The 24,016-nt window shown below is 44.9% G+C and overlaps 1 protein-coding gene and 1 long non-coding RNA gene across 5 annotated transcripts in view; one reads left to right on the top strand and one right to left on the bottom strand.

Annotated features, from left to right (window-relative positions):
* The first annotated feature begins 2,605 nt into the window (after positions 1–2,605).
* LOC308563345 lies at positions 2,606–22,891 on the top strand. Its single transcript, XR_013999780.1, has 4 exons — positions 2,606–2,989; positions 20,622–20,732; positions 21,101–21,262; positions 22,370–22,891. It is a non-coding gene; the product is annotated as an uncharacterized lncRNA (long non-coding RNA).
* Positions 12,153–24,016, bottom strand: part of PLCB4 (phospholipase C beta 4) — a 300,552-nt gene continuing 288,688 nt past the window's right edge. For 2 of the 4 annotated variants that reach the window (XM_081150345.1, XM_081150342.1), the window contains exons 34-39: positions 21,558–21,659; positions 19,278–19,335; positions 18,776–18,862; positions 15,811–15,847; positions 14,849–14,908; positions 12,160–13,665 (exon numbers count right to left, since the gene is read on the bottom strand). In XM_081150345.1, the coding sequence (XP_081006471.1) occupies positions 13,577–13,665; positions 14,849–14,908; positions 15,811–15,847; positions 18,776–18,862; positions 19,278–19,335; positions 21,558–21,659 (433 nt within the window). In that variant the 3' untranslated portion in view covers positions 12,160–13,576. Of the gene's footprint in view, positions 13,666–14,848; positions 14,909–15,810; positions 15,848–18,775; positions 18,863–19,277; positions 19,336–21,557; positions 21,660–24,016 lie in introns of all 4 variants that reach the window. The other 2 variants (XM_081150343.1, XM_081150344.1) reach the window with 2 other exon arrangements.

Raw genomic sequence — 24,016 nt, 5'->3', positions numbered from 1 at the left:
AAGTGTGTATATGCTAAATTCTTAGAAAATGTCCTTTTATGAGTTCATTCAGAATAAATACCTTCATATGCTGGGAGGCAGGGCACAAAGTCCATGTAACAAACCCTAAACAGCAGATGGTGAGGCCAGGTCATCACTCCTGAAAAATTCAATAGTAAAGAAATTACTTTTCCCTTTGAACTGGGTATTAGTTTACTGTTCTGATCAGTTTTTAAGTTAGTTACCACTAGCTTCAATGTGTCAATTTTTAGGCCATGGAGTACCATCCTCTCTGCTTTCTTAGCAGCGAGGAAAATCTTAATTCAGGGCAGGAGACCTTTCTGTAAAAGAAAAGAGCCAATTGAGAATTAAAAAAAATATATTTTAAAAGTATTTTCTCTAAGAAATAGCAACTACCTCAGTGGGCCTAAGGCTAGGGAGGCTGTGGCTCATTTTAAAAAGTTTTCTACCTGAATTCTGAGATAATGAAATTCCTTAAAATCTCTTTATGATATGTTACAGGGCTCCCTAGTCCCCAGCAAATGACTCTTTTGATTGTCCTTTTAAGTTATCTGCATGTTCACTTAAAGATGCCTTGGAACTGAGGAAAATTGATATTAATTACCCTTGGGGGGAGGGGGAGATGGAGATGGCCAGTTGTTTTGCCTCAAAGGAAGCTTTGCTGGGGCGCAGCTGAAGTCTGAAATGCCCCTGGGTGTTCTGATGTGGTCAGTTTGGTTTGTTTCGGTGACTGTTTTAGTAAAAACATTGCAAGACACTGCAGTCACCAAGAGCAGGACAAGGGAGAGAGTCTGCAGTATTGGAAAGGGACTGGAATGGCAATCCTGGAGGCGACATGCGAGTCATGCCTTTATTACTCCACTAGCGACAGCTTCTGGGAGGAATGGCTTCAACATGCCTTTCCTACAGGGTCCCTCCAGACCTAAGTCTCCTCTTAGGAATGGCCTTAGTTGGGAAGTGATCTGAGCATTTCCTTTGCGGGGGGGGGGGGGGGGGAAGGATGCTGGGAACTATTATTAAAGGGTAACGTCTCAGTCGGATACACGGCCTGTGGCCTGCAGCGTTACCTTGGGTGGTCCCTCGGTGGGCGGGCCGGGCCCCCCAGGGCTTGGAGCTTCGCGGGCGCCGGGGCTGCGGACTCCCGGCGCGAAAGCTTCCGCGGGCGCGAGTGGAGCTGCGCGCCTGAGCGCGCCAGGACCTCGGCCCGGGGAGCCCTGGATGCCAGGCACCCAGGGTGGTCTCCCTGGCACATTCGCGCAGCTGCTTCGGCTTTAGAGGTGGGAGAGAAAACCCTCGTCCAGCTGCGATGATGAGGTCCAGAGCGGCTCCAAAGGGGGAAGGGGGATCGATCCGAGGGTGCTGGGGTTGCGCACGTTCTGGCCACCGCGACAGGGGCTGCTGAGGACCCGAAAAAGCAGGAAGAAAGTTCCCCGCAGAGAACTTCTTTGGAGCTCCCAGGCCCAGGAAGTCTCCGAAAACCCTGCTTTGGGGCGGGGAGATCCCAGCGCCCCCCGGACCTCGGGACTTTCGGGTACCTCCCAGTCCCTAAGAAAAGCCCAGAAACTGGGGCGCAGGGGGTGTAGGGTGTTAAACACGGGAGAGGGAGGAGACCGGGTTACAGAGGGTGCCTTCTCTCTCTTTTTTTTCTCTTTTGTTACTTTCTAAACCGCCAATGCTGTATCCACACGGACGGGAAATGTCCCCGAAGTGGCCCCGCGGCCCAGTTTCCAAGACCGAAGTCGGGAGGATGCTGCGCCCCAGGCCCGGGCCGCGCGGGATCCTCGCCGCACGTGGGTCCCTGGACAGCTCGGGACCGCGAGGATTTCCACACGGAGAGTGGATTCTGCTGCGGCTGGGACGCCGGACCTCGGGCGCGCCCCCGACAGCTCCGCGCGCAGTGGGGGAGGGAGGGCGGCCTGCAGGCGGGTCGGGGGCGCTCGGGGTCTCGGGGGCACTGAGCGCGTGCACTGATTCTCCCGGGCCCCTGGTCGCCGACCGAAGCTCCGGCGAAGAGAAGTGGGACTGAAACCTGCCCCGAGCTTTCAGGCCTGCAAGAGGCCCGGGGCCGGGAGGCTGGGTTTTGTTTTGATTTTTCACCTGCGGGCGGGCGCCGGGAGCGGAGGGCATTAGCTGCCCTGAGTCGCAACTGGAAGTAAAACCCCAATCTTCTGTCTTAGTGGGGGTCTCCAGCGACAAATCAGGGACCCACCTCTCAGCGGCAGGTCTCGGCCGGCGGAGGCGGACCCAGGCCGGGCTGCGCGCCGCCTCTTCCTTGGAGCCCGCCTGGGGTGCGTCCCTAGGCTGCCCGCGGGCGGCCTGTGCCCGCCTCTCCCGCGGACAAGGCCGGGCAACAGCTCTGGGAGGCCCCACGCCTGAAAACACCGTGGAGACCCGCCTGATAGTCTCTTCAAAATAAAAACAACACTAAGTCTCAAAACAAGGAAATGAAACGTGACATTCAGATATTTTTTGCTTGGCGACTCCATGGTTACTTTTCATTCAAAAGCAAATCTGCGGGTGCCCCAGCCTTGCCCACGCCTGTGGGGCCCCCAGCCCCCCCCCCCCCCCCCGCCAGGTTTGTCCGCCAGGGGCGTCCCTCGCCCGCGGCCCCAGTGGTGCCTGGAGTCCAAACCTATTGCTTCCCCAGGAGGTTCTTTGTGTTTCCAGTTCTCCCGGGGCCCGTTTTTTTTTGTTTCTTTTCGTTGTCAGCAAAACAGCTGCGTCTGTAGAGACTGTAGCCGCGGGATCGATCGCCCACAGCTCTGGGCTCACAACCCAAGTGAAACAGGCCCTGGAGCTCAGGTCACCAAAGCCACTGCGCGCAAAGCGCCCGACCCCCGTCGCACCGGGTCGGGCCTCGGTGGCCGCCGCGCCGCGCGCCCGGGTGACTGCGGAGGAGCACAGATGGGGACGCCTCCGGCTGGCACTGTGGACCAGCTGATGGATCGTCTCATTTCCCGACTTGATGGGCCGGAACCTGGGCTGGCGGGTAGGCGGGGAATGGGGGGCGCAGGGCTGGTGGGAGGCTCAGGCGCTGAATTTTGGTTGGGGGGCGGTGGCGGGGCGGTGCACACCCCCAGAGGAAGACCCTGATACCCCCTCCACCACCGCGAAGTTGTCCCCTCCCCCGTCTTCTGCTCCGGGGCCTCACTGCGTGTCCATCCCAGTCCCCCGACGACCCGGGGCTGTGAGCGCGTCCCGGGGACTCCAGGCGCCGCCGCCTCTCCCTGGGGCCTCGGCATCGGGCATCGCCGCAGGGGACGCGGGCAGCCTTTCCCCCGGGAGGCTGCGGGCCCGGGACTCGGCCTCCAGGTGCCCGGAAGGAGCCCTGGGTGGGGGCGGGGAGGGGCGCGCGAGCCGCAGTTTGGGGAGCAAAGGGCTTCCACTCTGGAACAGGGAACATTCGAGGAAGTCAGCGGACTGGCGCGGAGAGTCCCAACGGCGGTGAAGGTGTTGTAGAGGGTGGGTGGAAAACGGACATTGAAACGCTTGCACCCTCTAGCGTGGCCCAGAAAGCTGCGACATCCTGGGGAGGGCAAAGGAGCGTGTCCCTGTCCTGGCACCTCGACCCCAGCTCAGGCGGGGGGGGGGGGGGGGCCGGGGAGAACCCGAGGCTGTGCTTAGGTGAGAGGACGCCAGCAGACTGGAGAAGGTGGGGCCACTGGGGTTCCTGCTTCTGGGCCATAATTGTGAGAGGGTTTTTTTCCTTTCAGCTTTCTAAAGTTTTCCTCCGGGTCTCAGACACTGGAACTGGGGCTCGGCTCCAGGCCTTCATCCTGGGCTGGGCCTTGGAGGACGCTAAGGGACCAGGTCTGTGATCTCGGGGAAGTTTCCAATCTTTGCACCTGGGCGAAGTACCCCAAGCCCTTCCTGCACCTACCCACTCCCCAGCTGCTGGGAAAATCGCCACTCTCTAGGGATCCAAAGAAGTGTCATGTAGGTCAGGGCATCTAGACAAAGCACAACTCAAAGGCCAAAACCTGGTCCTGGGATCAGTAGCATCATCTCCACCTGGTTTCTACAGGATCTCAGGACACACCCAGCCCAACGGAATCAGGACTCGCATTTAAAACCGCCTAGGTTGGAGAAGCGCTGACCTAGGTCTAGAGCTCGGCCTTAGCCACTGCCGAGGTGTCCACTGTGCGCTCCCCAGCCTCACCTTCGTCATCTGTCTAATGGAAGCTGTTTCCGAGGTCCTAGGACCCACTTCGGACCAATGAAATTAGAATCGCCAGTTGGTGGAGCGCAGGCAGTGGTACATTTTTAAGTGTCCACAGGTGATTATAACGGCAGCCAGGAATAACTAATAGATAAATACCCACTGTTACCTGCGGTTGTACCTGAGCTCTGTGCAAGAGTAAGTACAAGGGTTACGGCCTCTGGGCTCCACAGCCTGATTCCTTCTGGCTCCACCCCGCCCACGTGGACCTTGCCCAGCTGGTCAACCTTGCTGTCAGTTTCCTTATATGTACAATGAAGTTGAAAATAATCCCTACCACAAAGGGTGTGGTGCAGATTTAGAATAAAATTAATAAATGTTCTTACAAGGTCAAGACCCTCAATCTTTCCTTTTAAACCAAATGGGAAACTACTTATTGTCTCACTTCCCTCCTAGCCTGCCCCACGTTCCAGGGCACCACAGCTTGATTTTGCTTCGATATTTACATCTATGTTTTTTTAAAAAAATTTTATACATGACAACCAGTGTTTTAAATCACGTAGCAATTTAGTAACCCTGATCCCCTGAGAAAGTGGATTTCGCTACTTCCAATAGCTGTATTCCCACGCCATCAGGTTTAGAAGCAGGAATGAAGTGTGCTTCCAGTTCTGTCTCGCCAAGGCAGCCATGGGATATAAAAAGCCTGGAGGGCTTGTTCAGAGACAGGTGGCAGGGCCTCTCCCAGAGATCCTGATTCTCCAGGTTTTGGGGAGGGGCTGAGCTATTGCAAATCTAATGAATCCCCCAACCCCAGTAATGCTGATGCTTCTGATCAGAGGGGATCCTAGTTAGAGAACTGCAATGCCAAATGAACGGCCTGCTTTCATAGAAATCTGTCCAATAGAAATAGAATGCAAACCATAATTCTAATTTTAACTCTTCTGGGAGTCACATTCTATTTTTTCATATTTATTTATTTTAATTGAAATAGATGTGACATATCACATTATGTAAATTTAAGATGTTGATTTGATACATTTACATATTGTAATATGATTGCTATTGTAGTGATAGCACCTATATTATGTCACATAATTATCATTTCTTTTTTGTGGTGGGAATAATTAAAATCTAATCTCTTAGCAAGTTTGATGATTATAATACAATATTGTTGTCTCTATATATTGTATGTAAGATTTCCAGGACTTATTGATCTGCTAGCTGCAAGCGTGTACCCTTAAATGACATCCTAGATAATGATGGGCCTCACCCAATCAGTTGATGGCTTTAAGGCTTCCCTAAAGACAAAAATCTGCCTGTGGACACAAGCTTCAGCCCATGCCTCTGAGTTACAGCCTATCCTTCCCAATAGCCTGCCCTTTAAAATTCAGACTTACCTAGCCAACTCCCACAATTGCATAAGCCAATTCCTCACAATAAATCTCTTTATATATAATCTCCTCTGCTTAATATATATTTTCTTTCTGTTCTGTTTGAACCCTAACTGCTTGAACTCTGACATGAGGTTTTTCATGGTTTCCAAGTTGCCAAATCTAATGGCAAATCCTCAGATCTTATATAACCCATCAGCAGAATGTGACACAGTGATCATGTTCTCATTCCAGAGGCACTTTCAGATCACTGCACTCTCCTGGTGACTCATGGATCACTGGCTGCTTCACAGTTCCCTTTGGTGGTTCCTCCTCAGTCTTGTTTCTTTAAATGAAATGTATATGTTGATGATCTCAAAGGTTCACCACAAGTTACCTTTATGGGTCTACTTGGGTAGGATACAGCTCCCAGATGTTTGGTCAAACACCAGGTTAAATGTTACTGTGAAGGTAATTTCTTTTAGACCTGAACAACATTTAAATCAGTAGATTTTGAATAAAGCAGATTACCCTTCATAATGTGGGTGGGCCTTATCCAACCACTTAAAGGCCAGAAAAGAGGCTAAGTTTTCTTTTCTTCGGAGGAAGGGATTCTGCCTCCTGATTGTCTTCAGACTTGAGCTGCAGAATCAGCTCTTCCTTGGATCTCCAGCCTACTGGCCTGCCCTGAAAATTTTAGGTTTGCCAGCATCCATATCAAGTGAGCCAATTCCTTAAAATAAATGTCTTTCTATATATATATATACACACACTCTATTGGTTCTGTTTATCTGGAGAACTTTGACTAATACAATGTCCAAAGCCAAAAAAATCCTAATTTCTGCTCTGGCCCCTCCCCCTAAAACCCTGCTTCCTCTCAACCTTCCCCATTACAATTAGCAGCAACTCCAGTTGTTCAGACCAAGAGCTTCTAAGCCACCAATGACTTCTCCCATTCATTCCCTCACACCCCACATCCAATTCATCAGCAAATGCTGCCATCTCTCCCTTTAAACCAGATCCATGATCTCACCACTTCTCACCACGTGCACTGGATCTCCCTGGTCTATGCGACCATTACCTCTCATCTAGACGAAAACCTCATAGTCTCCTGTTTCTGCCTTAGCCTTGCTTTATATGGTATCGACAGCGATTCAACAGTATAGGTAAGACCATGTCGCTGTCTCCTCAAAACTCCGAAGTGGTTTCCCGTTTCGCTCAGATGAAAAAGCCAAGCCTATAAGAATCTACATGATATTTCCACTGTTACCTACCCTACAGTCCCCTCAACCCCCTTCACTCACCTCACATTCTGGACTTTCTCTTGCCTCAGGCCCTTTGCTCTTGCTGCTCCCTCTGCTGGAAATGCTCATCAGTAAGAATGACCTTTGGCTGTGAGAGATGGAAAACCCAAAACAACTGTGGCTGAAAAGAGACAGCAGTGTATTTCTTTCAAAGGCAAGTTCAGGGATCATGGCTGGTAGGCTGTTCCATGGTCTCAGAGACTCAGGCCTCCCCAGCCTGGAAAGGCCTTCTTTCTCAATGACTCTTCACGGTCCAACTAGCAGGAAACAGCAAAAGGTACAGGAAAAAATGGATCAGACAGACAACTGTTGTCTTTTAAAGGAGGTCAGCGAAAGCATCCACTGGACACTTCCCCTGACATTCCATTGCCCAGAACATAGTTACATGGTTACACCTTGCTTCAGGGAAGCCTGGGAAAGGTAGTATTTATCTGAGATGCCATGAACCTTGCTGAGATTCAGAAGTTCTATTCTTGAAGAAGATGGAAGGAAGGATATTGGGAGGAATGGCAGAAGTCTCTATCTCAGCCTCTATTAGGAAGACAGAGATGCTCAGTGTGGCTTGTATAGAGCAGTATGAAATTAAATTTGAGACACTAGAAGGGGTAAGCTTATTTCTGAAGATGGTTGCCCAAATTTCCTCCCATTCTTGTACATTTATGTCACTCCTCCAATCAAGAGGCAGGTCTACGTTCCCTTTTCTTGAGTCTGGGCTGCCCTGGTGTCTTGCTTTGACAGCAGAATAGGTGGAGGTAATGTGTGTGTTTTGACTTAGGCTTGAAGAATACTGGCAGTTTCCTTTGCTTTTCCTCTTGAGATTCAGCTGCCAGGAAAGAAGCTTGAAAATGATCACTAAATGCCAGAGACCACACAGAAAGGGAGAAGCCCAGGCCTTCCCAATTGAGCTACCTGTGTGATTAAAGCCATGCTGGACATTTCAACCCCAACCAAACGCAGACACACAAGCCAATACCAAATGGAGCAGCAGAACTGGCCAGCTGTTCTTGCGCTGAACATCATGAGAAATAAGCAGCTGCTGTTGCTATAAGCACTAAGTTTTGGGATGGTTTGTTAGGCAACAATAGATAATTGATCTAACAGAGGCCAGATCTTGTGATGCTTCAGGCTCAGGAAAGGAGTTTGGCTTTTATTTTTAGTTCATTCGAGGATTTTAAGCAGATGAGTTCCATGATGCAGTTCATACTTCAAGAGAGTCACTCAGCTACTGTGTGGAGAAAGGGCTGTAGTGGCTCAAGAGTAGAAGGAAATGAAACCAGGAGCTTATTACAGTTGTCAAAGTGAGACATCACAGTGGCCACAACCAGGGTGATTATCCCAGCAGCCCTTAGAAGTGGTTCCATTTCAGAAAGAGAGGAAGAGCCTGTGATACTTACTTATAGATTAGACCAAGGGGATGAGAGGAACAGTAATGAAAGACTATTCTTAGAATTTTAACATGAGGCTAGGAAGATGGTAATACCATTAATAACTAAAATACGGAGCAGGGAAAAACCCCAGGAATTCTGTTTTGAATGACTTAAGTTCGCAGTGCCTACTATGTATCCAATGGCAGCGTTAAGTGAAGATTGGCGAGGAGCAATTGCTGGGCTTGTATAGAGCAGTATGAAATTAAATTTGAGAGACTAGAAGGGGTAGAAGATTATTTCTGAAGGCTATTATAATCAGATTTGTGAGTCTGATTATGAAGGACCCTTGTTGCTACTTCAAGGCTGTGTTGCTGCGCCCTGCTTCTCAGGGCAGGGTCCTCTTTCTCATGGAAATGCAAATTATTAGTGAACCCAAATATTTCACACTGAGAATTAAATTTATAAAAGCATCTTGTCCTTGAGACAGTCTCGTGGCTTTCCTGGCACCTGGCACACACATTCACCAGACCTGGGATGATTAATGGGCAAGATTGTTCATGACCCACTTATGGACCGTTTCTTCCATTATAAACTGTTTGAAATCTGGAAGGCTGGCTGGATTCCATTTCAACTGGAAACACTACCATAACTCTATTTTTTTTAAGTCAACCAGGCCAAGAAAAACAAAATGCCACCCAGTCATATCTCTAGAGGTTTTATTGTTATTAAAATGTAACACAGATTATAGCCCCTGTATATGCTGTTTTCTGTCCTATTTGTTAAGATATACAGGTTTGGCTGATCAACTTTGATCATTCAAAGCAACTTATTATAAATTATTCATGACTTTCGTTGATGTTGTCCACATTTCTCATTGTACAGCTTCCATACCAGAGAATAGGCAATGAAAGAGAGAAGAGGGAGCAGAAACTCTTATTTTTCCCTGATTGGCAAATCCATTAAGCAAATGTCCAGACTCATCTCGTTGCCTGACATGGAGGAGTTTGCTGACCAGCAGGGAAGGCAATACACACATAGGGGCGTCTGGCACACACTGGAAGCTGAAAGTTCAACTTCTTTCTTTTTATCAAATTAAGTTTAATTTGAATCCCTTCCCCTGATCCCATTAACTCTCCAAGGCTGAGGGGAAGGAAGCCCAGTGCAGCGGACACTCCTGGTGCCCCACTTTCTCTCCCGCCCCCCTGCAGCTTTGGGGCACAGGCTTCCTCCCCGAGGGTTTCTTCAGCAGCAGGAGCTTGCTCAGCCCTTGGTATGCTGGGGAGTTACTGCCTTCGACAACAGCCCTCGCCAAAGAGAGGAGAGAGTCCAGGAGAAATATCCCTTTGATCTCACCCCGGGACAGTTCAGAGGTGAGCGCTACACTGTCTCCCAGAGTCTCCAGCGGGATTGAGCCCCAGTTGCCCACAGCAGTAACATCCCCCCATAAGTATACCTTTATTGCTCTATCCCCCAAATCCCTCGCTATAAATAAACCCCTCCCAAATAAAATACTAGTGTAGGGTCTACCTTCTGGAGAGTGCACAGTGCGATGCCCAGCATCACTTCTTCCCCTGCCTTCGGACCATTCAGTGGCACTGTGAGGCGCCAGGGAGCGGGGAGCCACCCACCGTCGCGGAGGTCACTGCTGCTGTTTGCCCCCAGCCGGCGGGGCTGGGCTCCTGGTCCGAGGCAGCCCGTTACTGTGTAAAGGCTGTAACACAGGCAGGCAGTCTTAGTCTGAGGTTCTGCCGCTGCGGGACCCCCCCAAGCCCATGTCTCTGAGGTGCTTTATTGCGTCTCGTCTCCAAAGCTGGAGAGCGGGGTTCTCACACTTGGCTCCTGGACTTGGGGTGTATCTATCCCCCCCCCCCTTTTGTTTACTCAGCTTTAGTGGGCGAGATCAAGGGTCAGTAAACTTTCCCTGCAAAGGGCAAGATAGTATTTTAGACTTCGTGGGCCCTAGTCTCTGCCTCAGCTATTTCACCCTGCTGCTGGAGCAGGAGCGCAGCCGGAGGTGGACCGTCAATGGACCAGCTTGGCCGGGCTCGGCACATCTTTACAGACGCTGACATTTAAATTTTATGAGTCAATAAAGTTCCCTTTCATTCTTTCCCCCAACTGCTTAGAAATGTAAAACTATTCTTAACTCATGGGCTATACAAAAACAGGTAGCAGACCGGATTTGGCCGGTGGGCCATATTTTGCTGATTCCTAGGCTAGACTTTTAAAAGCAAAGTCCTGTTTAGATTCTACTATGCTGCTAAACACTTTTTTGATTGGTATTATAAAAAATCTAACTAATATTAGGAATGTGTTGGATTTACAAGTTCCCACATATCATTGACAAATAAATCCCTCTAGGGCAGGGGAAATACCCCTCTGCATTTCTCCCGCTGCACCTTGTGTGGTGGTCACAGTAACAGCCCCACAAGCAAGCAGCTCCCTGTGTGTTCTTTACTGTGCTGTGTGCTGTGCTGTGGGGCTCACTCAGTCACTTCCTCGTTTGAAGAAGTGACAAAACCCACACTAACGGGTTGCCATGGCAATTACATGGCGTTGTGTCGGTGGCAGTGCTCTGTTCATCGTAATTGTAAAATGTCAGGTGGTATTGTGACCCTGGTCTTTAGATATAAAACATGATGATCTCTGCCACAGGGTGGTGGTTTTGTAGAGAAGAGAAATTTGGAAACTGGAACATAAACTGGTTCGATTCTTTAATCTGCTGTGCGGCTTGGTGACCTTGGACTTGCCAATTTCTCTATCTGTATAATGGTGATGATGTCCTCAACTAGCCTGTATCATGGGGGTAAAATGAGAGAGGTTCTTAAATGCTATAAACATGTAAAACTTTAACACTAAGGGTCGGTGCTAGGAGGTGTGTGTGTGTGCATGTGTGTTATACGTTTTAGGAACATTATGATTCCCCTAAAGTATTGGGTCATGGTGTGAGTGATTAGGTATACAATTTTAAACTGGCATCCTTTAGATAATTTCTCCAAATTTGACCTTGGTGGAAACTTTAACGGGGAGGGCCTCAAAAATTTCCAGGATGAAGTAGCTTGGGGACTGTCCCTTGCCCCAAATTTCCAAGGAAGTAACGTGAATATGTATAAATAGTATCATTTACAGAGATAAGTGCAGCCACCGGTTTTTTCTTTTAACATTAAAGCAATGATGCTACTATTTTTAACCACCCCCGGCTCCCCCCTTAATGTTTTTTCATTATTCTAACCTATGAAGCAGAACGCTTTTCATGAAATATTATTAAAGACGATGGCTCATAAAAATTCATCCCACAGGCACTATCCAGAATTTATTATGACATTAAAGATGAAATTATTAAGGTTTGTGCTTGGGATTCTGTTAAATGCCAAGCATACAGGAAAAGTAGAAACCACGTGGTCTTCTGATAGGTTTACAGAAGTGATGATGAAGAAGTTATTGAGGGCTTGGAATGAGGTGTCCGTAAGACAACACTGAAATAATATAGGATTTTCCCTCATCACTCTCCATAATCACACTTGATGCTGATGGGTCTGAATTATTAAGTGCCTGTTGGCCATTGCGATAGTCAGACTGCTTTGAAACGATGCATCGATCAGCTACCTCATGCAGCCCCCCCCCCCCCGGGGATCGAGTAGAAACCCGGGAATAGAACCTGTGACCGGGAATTGAACCGGTGACCTCCCAGCACAGGGAACAACGCTCAACCGACTGAGCCACACCAGCCAGGCAGTGGTGCTTTTTTAATAGCCCTAATTTTTCATGGGATGCTGGTGCTGAAAGATGCACAGTCTAACTCCACTGTCTTACAGATAAGGACATCTGGAGGCAGAGAAATTTCACAGAAGCCGATTCAAACTGTAAATGAATGTAATGATGTCTCTCATGCATGAAAGAGGCAAAACGTTTACTGGAGGGCAGCCTCGGGAGCAAATACTCTGACAGGTAGTAAGTGTTTTAACTTTTTATTAGAGAAGTTGGAAGTTGAATTTCATTACTGATGGTAACATAGTTTTCTCTGCTTTGTCCAGAGGAACACACAGAATCAATTTGTACAAGCATATACAACAATTCGGTCGGTGTTTTGTGTCCTAGAATCAGCCATCGGGTTAGTTCTAGACAACCGGCTCCCGGGCGCTCCTCCCGGCCTGGGCGGCGGCTCAGACCCAGCGGAACTCCATGCGCCATCGGCACCACCCCTGCGCAGCTGAACACCATGCAGCCTAACACTGTAGCAAATTGTTTTGATATTTTAACAGACATAAAAAGGTTATTTCCTGATATGAAATTCTGAAAATCTGCATAAATATTTTTGTGTAAAATTAAATTAGTTATGTATTTTTTTTTCTGAAACTAGAAGTTAAAGTATCAAGAATGCCCACATAATTCATATACACATATATATATATAGACTTCTTTGTTATGCTAAAAGTCTCGATAGTCAAATTATATCCTGTGCCATACATTTATTGAACCAGTATTGATTTGGCGTTAGGTTAACTGTGTCTGTAGGGATTAGTCTGACTTGGTGCTTGTGTCTCATGCAAACATAGTTCTAGTATTCCTGTTTACTAACCTCGTCATGTGGCAATACTTGGATGATTCTGCTCTATAACAGTGTGAATTAGGAGTATAAATACTTTGTACAGGGTCACATTTACAAACACCACTTCACAATCTTGAAGGTGTCCTAGTGAATTATAGTATCTGGAATCAGCTGAAACAATTCCTAGACAGCAATGTCAGATGTAAACTTTCTTCGATGTGCCTAGCAGAGGTCTCCTTTGAGCACGGATGAGTTTTGGCACAGGTGCGCTGTTCTATTTTTCTATTGTTCTAATAATCTCCACAACTTTTACTGGAAATTAGCTTCTTATGGCATGGTAGAGACATGGCACTTACTGATGAGGTAACTTAGATGTAGAAAAATTCCGCAAAATTATCTGTCTAGCCGATCTCCACTTCTGCTGATGAATTTGTCGACAGAGTTGTATTTTTTCCCCTAGTGCATGCACTTGCTGTTAAATTGCTAATGCACTATTTTTGCTGCAGCTCAAACATGTCCTAAAGCATCACGAAGCAGAGTTGTTAACACCAAGCTCATTTACTTGTGATGGTATTTTACAGCAAACATGTTTAAGTTGTACTATCAGTGGTTAAACTCTGCCTTACTGGAATGGTAATTTTGGTGGATTTGTAGCTACTTTTGGTTGGCCAAGGAAATTCAATATGTGAAGTAGAAGTATGTAAGTCTGTGGTTTCGGGTAACATCTGTCTATACATAAAGGAGACAAACACAAAAGACGACTTCCATCCGTGGACTTTGTGTTTAGGAGTGTGGGAGTGAGCTTTTGATGCCTGGGCTCTGCTACTTCAGTTTGCGTCCTGGAGTTTCATACTATTGTTGCTGGTCTGCGGTCCATCTCGGCTTCCAATTTCACCATCTGCTGCATCTCCTTCGCCTGTAACATCGGAAACATGGCCTTACATGTTGAAATCCTCTCCTGGAGGCATGTAGCATCCCTGTCCTCTCTTCTGAACATCTGATGCTGTGAGTGGTCCATGTACCAGCAGCAGCAGCATCGCCTGAGATCTCGTGAGGAAGGCAGAATCATGGATTCTACCCCAGACCTACTGAGTCAGAATCTGCATCTTAGTAAGATCCTCAGGAAGTTTCTACATAAAGTTTGAGAAGAACTGGTCTACACAGTGCCAGGAAAACCATTTGAAAAGAGGCTGAGCCAGTCACTGGATATTTAGACTATGTTACATCCAAATGTTTGTTTGATTTTGTTTCTACAGATTGACATGTTGCCTTGACTGTGTGTAGATTATTTGATCACTTTTAGAATAAGTATTGCTTATGCACAATTTATTCACAAGTAGCCTGAAATTTAATTAAAAGTAATTCCCTCAGAATCTAACTGATGGAGAAGTTTAGGTGGGAGGACATCACATTGGTTTGGCTGGAGTATCCTGCAAATAGAGTGTTCCAGAAATATGCAGGGTCCCTGGAATTCTATTGTCCAAAATCTATCCCTACAGCTCTCATTTCTCTGGGGTAATTAATTTTTTAGCAGTTACCCCGGGAAGGAGGTCATGGAGTAGCTCAATCTCATGCATAAGGCTGTCACTATGACAACCAACTGGTCCGCGAAGTAGAAAGAAGTCAGATGGGGGCAAGGTTCTGGTGACAAATAATTACTTGGCAATACAGGGATGAATAACTGGTTCATTTCAACCTTTACATTCCATCTGGATCCTTTTGCTCAACCCAATGCATGTATCTTTTGGTGGAATAAAGCGCCCCTCCTCCTCTTTTAGTGACATGCCACTTGAAAATAAAAGACTTAAAAATGGAATCATGGATATATAAAGATATAACTCAGAAGAGGATCTGAAGTTCTTGATGTTACTACTGATGTCTACTTAGATATTCCAACTAAATGGAAGGTCAGTAGGAGGGTTTGGTCAACTCTTTAGATCATACTGTGAGCATGTAAATGTCCCAAAGCCTTGCACAAAATTAGTTTAACCCATGGACCATACAGTGATTTTCTTAGTATTATTTTATGTTGTGGATTTAAATTTCATTTTCATGAGGATGATTATAATAACACCAAAGAATGATCTCTTTCTGCTTATATTTGGGATGGATGGTTTCCTCTACCCAGATATTTTTTGTGCCTGAAGTATAATAATACTCTAATAGAGAAATGAAAAAAATGGAGAAAATATACAAACATGGAACTATGACAAACGGTATTCATAAAAGATGACAGTGAAACATTATTAGTACTAAAAATTAAATATATTTTATATTTCATAAGTAGTAAAAAAGGATTCCCTATGCTTCTCCCCCTTTAGCATTTAATGACAAATTGAACAAAGTTGAGAAGGACGAACCATATGACATTAAAATATTATTCTAAGAGCAAAGTTTTCGTGTGAGCAGGGTGACCATTTATTCCCATTTGCCAGGGACAATTCCAGCTTATGTCTATAGTGCTGGCAATTATGAACAGCACTCCCTTTTATTCTCAAAACTATCCAGGCTCAAACAATAAATTGTATGGTCACTTTACTTATGAGGGGCGATTAAGGTCCTTGGCAGACTGGATCTAGCAGAAAGCATGACAAAAGTCATTGTAGAATGACACTGTATAATGTTCCTGCACACACACCATGCTCTGCCATTAAAAACCACCAATGAACTCTTAGTGGGTGCTTTAAAAATTAACTGCAGTCATATCAGTGCTTGTGAAAGGTCTGACCCTGTGACCCAGTCTTAGCTGTGGTCGGTCCACACGACAATGGCTCATCCCTGTTCTTGATGCCTGGGTACGTCTTCACTAGAATGACTTGAGTTTCCCAGGTCTGCAATTGGAAATGCTGCTAAAACTCCATCAGAAATAATTATCTAAAGATTCTGGGCATTTCCATTTGAATATTACATCAGAAATCCAAGCATGAAATAATCAAGCTTTTAAATCAAAACCCACCAAATAGTAATTCGTTTATGAGCAGAGGCGAATCATAAATGGAAACTACCCCACAGTTGAGAAGGAAAGCGATGTCTCGCTTATCAGAGTTTCAGTCAGTCCTACCTTGAGTTTGGGACACTGCGTGACAGGATTTCAAAAGCTGTTTGTACAAAAATAGTAATGTCAAAATTGAGTCATACATACAAAACAAAGAAAATAAATGAATACTGAAGTGGATTCGCGAAATGAATGCAAAAACCATATACAGAAAAGGAAAAGGCTAAGGACAACTTTCCCCGAGCTGATCTCAACGTAAAAAAAGCAGAACAAACAACCAATGCCTGTGAGCCCAGACTGTGCCTCTCCTCTGCGACAGGGGGGGAGCCCTCCCTCCAGCGACACCCCGCACCTCTCCTCGTTCAGTGGGAGAACTGATAACAAAAACCAATTCTGAAAACTTGGCGTGGGAGGGAATGGAGTTGTTAGTGTTGGAAATGGCACATGTCAACATGGGGGTGCGATGCTGTGTGGCTGGGAGGTCTATGGGAAAACTTAAACAGAACTATGGCGTTGTAAATGAATGACTGGCTGACCAAGGAGGCAAGGCCTTTAGGTGGCTTAAGAAGGACACATGCGTTAGGATCCAGAATCAGGCCCAAAATATATTAAAACTTGATTGTTCCTGCCAGTGCCCTCAACACGGGTCTAGCTCATTAAGTAGACCCATTCCGTGCTTTGCTTTGGGAGGACTGGGAGAATTTAAAGGAGGGTCACAGGAAAGCAGTAAGAACCTGGGAGGGAGATATTATGGGGAATGTTAAAGTGAATTTGTCTTTGGCTTAGAAACAGGAAGGCCTTGGGGTTTAACAATGGTTTGGGAGATTATGATGTTTGCAGCTATCTGGAGACAGGAACTATTTTCGGCCAATGAAATGCTTAATTGATTACAGAAGGAGCGCTCCTACATGGTTCCAGACCTTGCCTTAGGTGGGGGGAAAAACGGAGTCACCGTTTGTAGGTTTCACACAGGGCCTGTGACAGTGTTGTAACCAAATTAAGGGCAAACAATATATACTAGAAAGATCTGATTGACTTTGTTACAGGACAGGCCATATCTGTAAAGCAAAGCTTAACGCAGAAATTCAAGTCCAAGTTCCACATCTGTCAGAAGCATCAATATAGCTTGAATTTCTTTTCACTGAATTTAATTAAATCTCCATCGAACCTCGAGCCTTCTCATGTTCTTCACTTCCCTAAGGTTCTGTGACTCAAAGTATCAGTTGTGGGTGGTAGATATTACTTATGACATATTAAAAGGCATTATATAAATGTTTGGAACAAAGAGCCACTATCCTCCCAATAAGATCCAATCAATGCAGCTACTACTAATCCAATATTTCAATGCCAGAACTCTGGTATGGTTAGAATTATCCATATCTTAGGATAAAAGCTCAAAGTGGGCTTTTTTTTTATTATTATGTACTTTAGCACTGAAATAAAAAACACTAGGTAATTGTATTCCTCCACTCTGAAAAACACCACTATTATAGCGATGAGTAATTTTTAGCACATTTACAGTCTTTAGTCGAACTTGTTGCTAAGCAACACAGTAATGTCTAAGTAGTTTCTTAATTTAGTTAACTGAAAGTTAACTGTGCCTTACCGTCCTGTGCCTCCTCCAAGGCAGCCTTATCTCCACCCAGCCCTGAATCTCCAAAGTGGGTTCTAATGTTTCGGAGACGGTGGCTTTCCCCTTACTCACAGTCCCATTTCCCCTCGGAAACACTTCCCGAGAAGCGCTTTAAGAGCAAAAACACAAACTAGGTAATTTGTACCAGAACTTGATATATCTGAGTTGGTCAAATGACTTGAACCCATGGGACAATAAACATTTATTTTCCCCCTTGGGGATCTGTGGACTGTCCATGAATAGAAGCACTTAGCTGAAAAAGAGACGTGAAACATAACTCAGAAGTATGTTCACCGATAAACCATCCGTTCCCCAAAAGCAAAGAATCTAAAACCAGAAGATGAATTTATTTGTTATCCAATTGCCCTATCAAATAAAAAAAAGATTTTAGAGTTTTATTTCCTCCAAGGTACTTTTTAGTGTAATTCCTACGTAAGTGCTCTTGAATGGGAGTCATTTACTCTGAAAAAATAGAGCTTAAATAGGATTGCTTTAGAGATGGGAGGAGACAGGAAAAGAGCGAGGCAGTGAAAGTAATTTCATCAAAACTTCTTTAAAGTTTCTAGACAGAAGAAATTACCTAGAAATAATAACTTCCAGACCAGCTGGAAAGAGTAAAGTAGGAACTGAGACAGACTGAAATTTAAACTGAGGGTCGTTTTGCATTATAAGCTAGAGGCGTTTCCATCAACTGAAATGAGACTGTGGATGGCTGGCGGGCTGCGGCCCACTTGGGACGGAGCCCATTTGTTCCATGCCTCATAGTACGTGGATCTTGATGTTGGCATACGCCCGATGGCCTAAGTGAACAAACAGTTGGATTCTGGATAACGTTTTACTTGTGTGTACTTCTCCGTTTAGTGTTTTCCTTTGCTGGAAAAAAGCACCAAGAGTGTGGGGTCCACTCACATCGAGTGTGTGCAGAGTTAGGGGGGCTCGTGTCTTTAGGCCCCACTTGTAAGCCCTAAGGCGGCTCTGTAACTGTATTTTTAGGTTGAGGTTGACAACAGGTGGTGTCTCCTATTGGCTTTTACACATAACTTCACTTGCCTCTAGGCTGCAAACTGTGCAATTCTAAATGAAAACAGAGAAACAATCTGCGACCTCTCTTTTCTCTTCCTCTCAGAAATGTCATTCTTAGAGCCCCCATAATCTATTCACATGGTGACGTCTGATTCCTCTTTCCCGCAGCCACATTCCTCTCCTGCCTGAGAACAGGACGCTCTCTGCTCTTGTTGGATGGCCGGGAATGTGCAGTAAGAGGCACCCCACTTCTCTAGCCCCGTTTCCAGCCGCTGCTCAGACGCTGGCTCTCGCAGCGGGGCCACTGCAGGCCGCGCGGCATTTGCCTCCCAAAGCTGCCTGCCTGTGTCTTTTCACACTTTCTAGGTGAAATACCTGCTCGTTCTGCTTCTCTAGGAATTCTAGGTGTTCGAGCTGGACTTTTTTCAACTGATCCATTTCTTTGGACTGTTTCATTGCGAGCTGCAAAAAAAAACACACCAAAACCACAATTCTGATAAACTTTGCCTTGTAATCTTAAGACTTATGAATGAGAAATGACTAGCAAATTTACAATTTAAGTGAGAGAGATTATAATTTTTTAAAAAGAATCTGAAAACGGGAAAGTTTAGACCCATAATTCTTACTGGGAAACTCTCTCCTGCTAAAATCTTAGAAAATATTACTGTACTTATGCACTTTCTATATAAAACGGTTCCAAATAATTACCTTAACAATTTTAGGGAGCAATTATTTTAGCTTTCAGGGTACAGAGAAGCCAGAATGTTTAATGTACAGAAAAATCAAATTAAGCAAATTAGCTAAAAGTCTGTTATCTAAGCGTGAGTTGTTTATAGTTTTTAAAGGAAGAATGCCAAGAAAATGATAAAATACTTACTCTCTTTCTTTCTTCCAGAAACTTTTTAGTGTTGCTGCTGTTTAACTCCCTGACTCGCCTAAAATAATAGGTACAAATAATAGTTGGTATGACATCGATCGGAATTAAATAAGAAAGAATTCTATTCCATTTAATTATCTGGGTAGAAGCATCACTTGCTTTCCTAAGTTTCATTGTGGAATTTTGAAACATGAAATGAAGAGAGAAAAACATTTAAAAAAACCCCATCATTCTGTTTAGTGAATATTAATGCTTTGCCACGTTTGTCTCATACTTTCAAAGGAAATAGTGTTGCAGATGCCAGCAAAGCCCCCTCTGTACCCTTCCTGATTCCTTTCTCTCCAGACACAACCACTCCTCTGAAGCTGTCAGGGGCCACTTCCAACCAGTCCCCGGTACTGGGGCTGCTGCCGCCGGTGTATGTTGTTTCGAGTGTTTCCAAATTTACCTAAATGGTAACACATCCGGGTTTCTTTCTATACCTTATCACTTGGCCTTGTTTTAGAGATAGAGCTGTTTCAAACTCTTCCATTATTTTCATCTGCTATATGAATATTTTCCATTTATGAATAGACTACAGTATTTCCTTTTGCCACTAGTAAAAAGCAGGTTATAACCCCTTATCGGATATATGGTTTATAGATATTTTCTCCCCTTCTGTAGGTTGCCGCATCTTGGTGTTTCTTTGGCTGTGCACTGTAGCTTCCTTCTACACATTAAAAATTGTGCTTCCATCATCATTCGGTTATAAATATTGCGTAATTTCTGTTGAAATGTCTTCTTTGACCTAAGAATATAAGTGCTTTTTGGCTTTATATGTCTTTCTTAGCTCTCTGACTATAAATTTTTAATTTTAATTCTTAGTGTTTTTATGTATCCACTTTATCAAACTACTAAAAATTAAAATTAAAAATTTATAATCAGAGAGTTAAGAGAGACATAGAGAAGATAACCATTGGACATAGAAACATTGTTTTACAAAAAAACAGCCATTTACAGGTGTTTTACTGCCACCGAGATACAGAGTTACAATAAATATTAAGTCAGAATTAGAAAATTAAATAAAAAACTTCACTAATTAGGTTAGCAGTAACTCAGAATTTAAGATAATTTAAGAACTGGGATTTAAGTGCTATTAATTCCCTCTCTGGGGTAACATGACTGCAGGCACACTACAAATTGTAGGTTTAGTTCCAGACCACAGCAATAAAGTAAGTATCACAAAAGAGTGAGTCCTAATCTTTTTTGGTGGAGAGTCTTGCCTTCAATTTTTATTTTTATTATTTGTTTATTTTTTCATATTTTTAATTCTCACCCAAGGATATTTTTTCCATTGCTTTTCAGAGAGAGTGGAAGGGATAGAGAGAAACATTAATGTGAGAGAGACACATCGACTGGATTGATTGCCTTCCGCATGCACCCCCACCAGGCCCTGGGATCGAGCCTCCAACTGAGGTATGTGTCCTTGGCCGGAATCGAACCCATGACCCTTCAGTCCGTAGGCTGACGCTCTAACCACTGAGCCAAACTGGCCAGGGCTTGCCTTTAATTTTTAAAACATGCAACATAAAGTGAAGCATGCTGTGTTGATGTCCTAACACAGAAGTACATAGGCCAGACACCTCTGGCTCAAAAAGATAAATCCATGGTGCAAAGTACACTCCAGAGCTGGGGATCGGGCTGAAGGGGTATTCAAGCTAAGACCATATCCTTGCTCAGCCCTGTTCCTGGCCCCCTTCCTGCTCCCCCATTCCCCTTCTCTGAATACCCCTTCCTCTGTAAATCACACACACACAAATTCCTGTCTTGGTCTCTGTTTCTAGAAAACCCACTCGAAGACAGGACAAACGAGAAAAACTGGGTGGGGGCTTTTGAGGTGATCCTTGGTGTCAATGACAGTGCAAGTAAATCAAGGGAAGGCGGCAGTCCTCCTACATGCTGCTCTGCAGAACCGGCCCACCCAGAATGGGCTTACATTTGAGCAGGTGAGACGCTAGCGGGGAGACCTGCTGGAATATGGGGGCGATATTTTGCCATGTTTTATAAATGAGCACATATATATTGCATGCAGACTGATTTTACCAGTGGTGGTGAACTAATTAGAAGATGACTGTTCCACAGTCGTAACAAGTCTTCGCGGCATTTATAATAATAGAGGTCTTAGCCAAAACTCACGAGGGTTTTAACATCTCGAGTGCGAGTACGTGTGTGTGCGCACGTGAATGCGAGGCCTGTGTCGTGAGTGAACGCCACGCTCCCGCAGAGAGCACTCTCACTGACCTTTCCCGTTCCGCTTTGTTCTTGATCGATTTGTCTTGGCTGATGGCTTTGCTGTTTTCCATAGAAATCTTAGCCTGGTGAGCTCTCATTTCTTTGCTTTCCCTATGTATTAAAAATAAAGAAGCAGGGAGAGAGAGAACGGGGGTTAGTGTTTAATGGGTACAGAGGGTCAGCGGGAGATGAGAAGGTTCTGGAGATGACGGTGGTGATGGCTGCACAGCAGTGAATGCACGTAATGCTACACACTTAACATGGTTAAAATGGCAAGTTTTCTGTGATAGGACTTTATAATATGAAAATTAAAAAACAAACAAAAATATTCCCCATGTAACAACAGGATGGGGTTCCCTTTTTTTTCATTACTGAGCTCTGGGTTGTTTCACAGCCTGTGAAAAGGGGAGGAGAAGCCCCGGGTCAGGATCATGTTTCTCCCCGAGGGCAGAGGGTCACCCCGTGGAGACGTAGCAGTGATGGACTTGGAAGAAGAGATACTAGGTTTGTCCATAAAGTATAAGACTTTTCCAGCTTTGCCCCACATTTCTGGGGATCAGATGGCCTGGAAGAGAGAGAGTGTTCCCATGCTCACAAGTGACCTTCCTGTTTTCTGACAGCCTGTGGAAACGAGGGGAGCTAAGTGGTTTCAAACAGGCACAGGGAGTAGGGAAACAGGACTTTACAGGGGCTGAGGCATGTGTACGCGTGGCAAAGACTCGTATCTTCGGGTTATTTATGTGCACATTAAAGGTGTACAATTTATAATACAAAAGTGAATATTATTAACAAAGATTTTTTATTTTTTCTGGAACCTACAGACATCTCCTTGAAGCTCTGCCTGGAAACTAGTCAGCAGGAAGTTGGGTTACCTGAGCGATGTTTGCTTATCTAAAGGGATGGAAAACACACCAAGAGCCCACCAAAGGGTGAATGAATAAAGATGATGGGATCTGTCGGTATGTTGACAGATAGAGCCATATGTAGATATATATAAAGCGAAATACTAACCAGCCATAAGAGATGAAATATCGCTATTAGCTACAACGTGGGTGGATCTTGAGTGAAATAAGTGAGAGGTGAAGGGCAAAGCCGTCTGCTTGCACTCACACAGAGGGTAACAAACAAACAAACAAACTCACAGACACAGACGACACAGCAGCGGTTCCCAGAGGGAAGGGGGCAAGCTGAGGGCACACTGGGTAAAGGGGTCAAATATGCGGTAACTGAAGGAAACAAGACTTCGTGGGGAGCACGCGATAGAGTACACAGATGTCAGATTATACTGTGTATAATGTTATTGACTGATGTTACCCTAATAAACTTAATTTTTTTAAAAAGGGAAGGATGACGCTGTGACAGGTTCTTCAGTTAGAGACCTCAGGGCCAGGGCCAGGGATATGTATAGGAACTCTGGGGCCCCAGGAAAGGGCTCTCAAGTTTTTCCATAACTTGTTAGTAAATCGACCATTTCTTATTTGTTCATTCAACACTTAACAGTAACCAAACACTGCCACACGTGTTAAGAAGGCAGGATTGATTCGCTGAGAACAACAGCTGTGACGCTGAGAAAGAAACACAAACACAGGGTACCTGGGAACAGGCTTAAATGCTGCTGCTGCTTTGGAAAATGCCCTGCCACAGATCTATTTTTTTTTTTTAAGGTAAATCAGTAACTAGGTTTGGTCTCTTACAATGACTTCCTAAGAAATGCAAGAATTAGTTTAATTTGTTTTCTCTTTTGAATGATGCCTACTGTTGTGGGCTACAAAAATTTTATTTTTAGTCAACTACACAAATCTTCATTCAACTACAAAGAAGATTAGGAAAGAGTGCCTTATTCTGTGAAGTGCCTTTGACTAGGGTAGACACCTAAAGCCTGGTATTGCAGCGATGGTCCTAGGCAGACTGAAGAATAGACCTTTCTGTATATGGAAGCAGGAGGATCTCCACGGGAAAAAAGAAGAGACAACTTCTAATCCTATACAACAAAATATAGTTGACCTCTGAACAACATGGGAATTAAGGGTGCCAACCCCCTGCACTATCCACATATAACTTTTGATTCCCTATAACTTAGCTACTAATAACCTGCTGTGGACTGGAAGCCTTACTCTTAACACAGTTAATTAACACATATTTTGCATGTTACATGTATTATACACTGTATTTTTACAATCGAGTAAACTAGAGAAAAGAAAATGTTATTAAGAAAGTCATAAGGAAGAGAAAATAATTTATAGTACTGTGTGCATTTACTGAAAAAGATCCACGTATAAGTGGACCCGTGCAGTCAAACCATGTTGTTCAAGGGTCAACAGTCTTGTAAAATTGGTAGGGTATGGAAACTATAGCGCAAATACTTCATGCTTTTATGGCCGTATCTCTCTCTCCAAAATAAGGTGGGGAGTTTGGGAATGTAATCAGATATCTATACTGTTAGCATTTTAAAAGTTTCTTGTCGATTT

The sequence above is a fragment of the Miniopterus schreibersii genome, assembly GCF_964146895.1.
Source record: "Miniopterus schreibersii genome assembly, chromosome: 10".
Lineage (NCBI taxonomy): Eukaryota > Metazoa > Chordata > Mammalia > Chiroptera > Miniopteridae > Miniopterus > Miniopterus schreibersii.
This window is presented reverse-complemented; position numbering and strand designations above follow the sequence as displayed.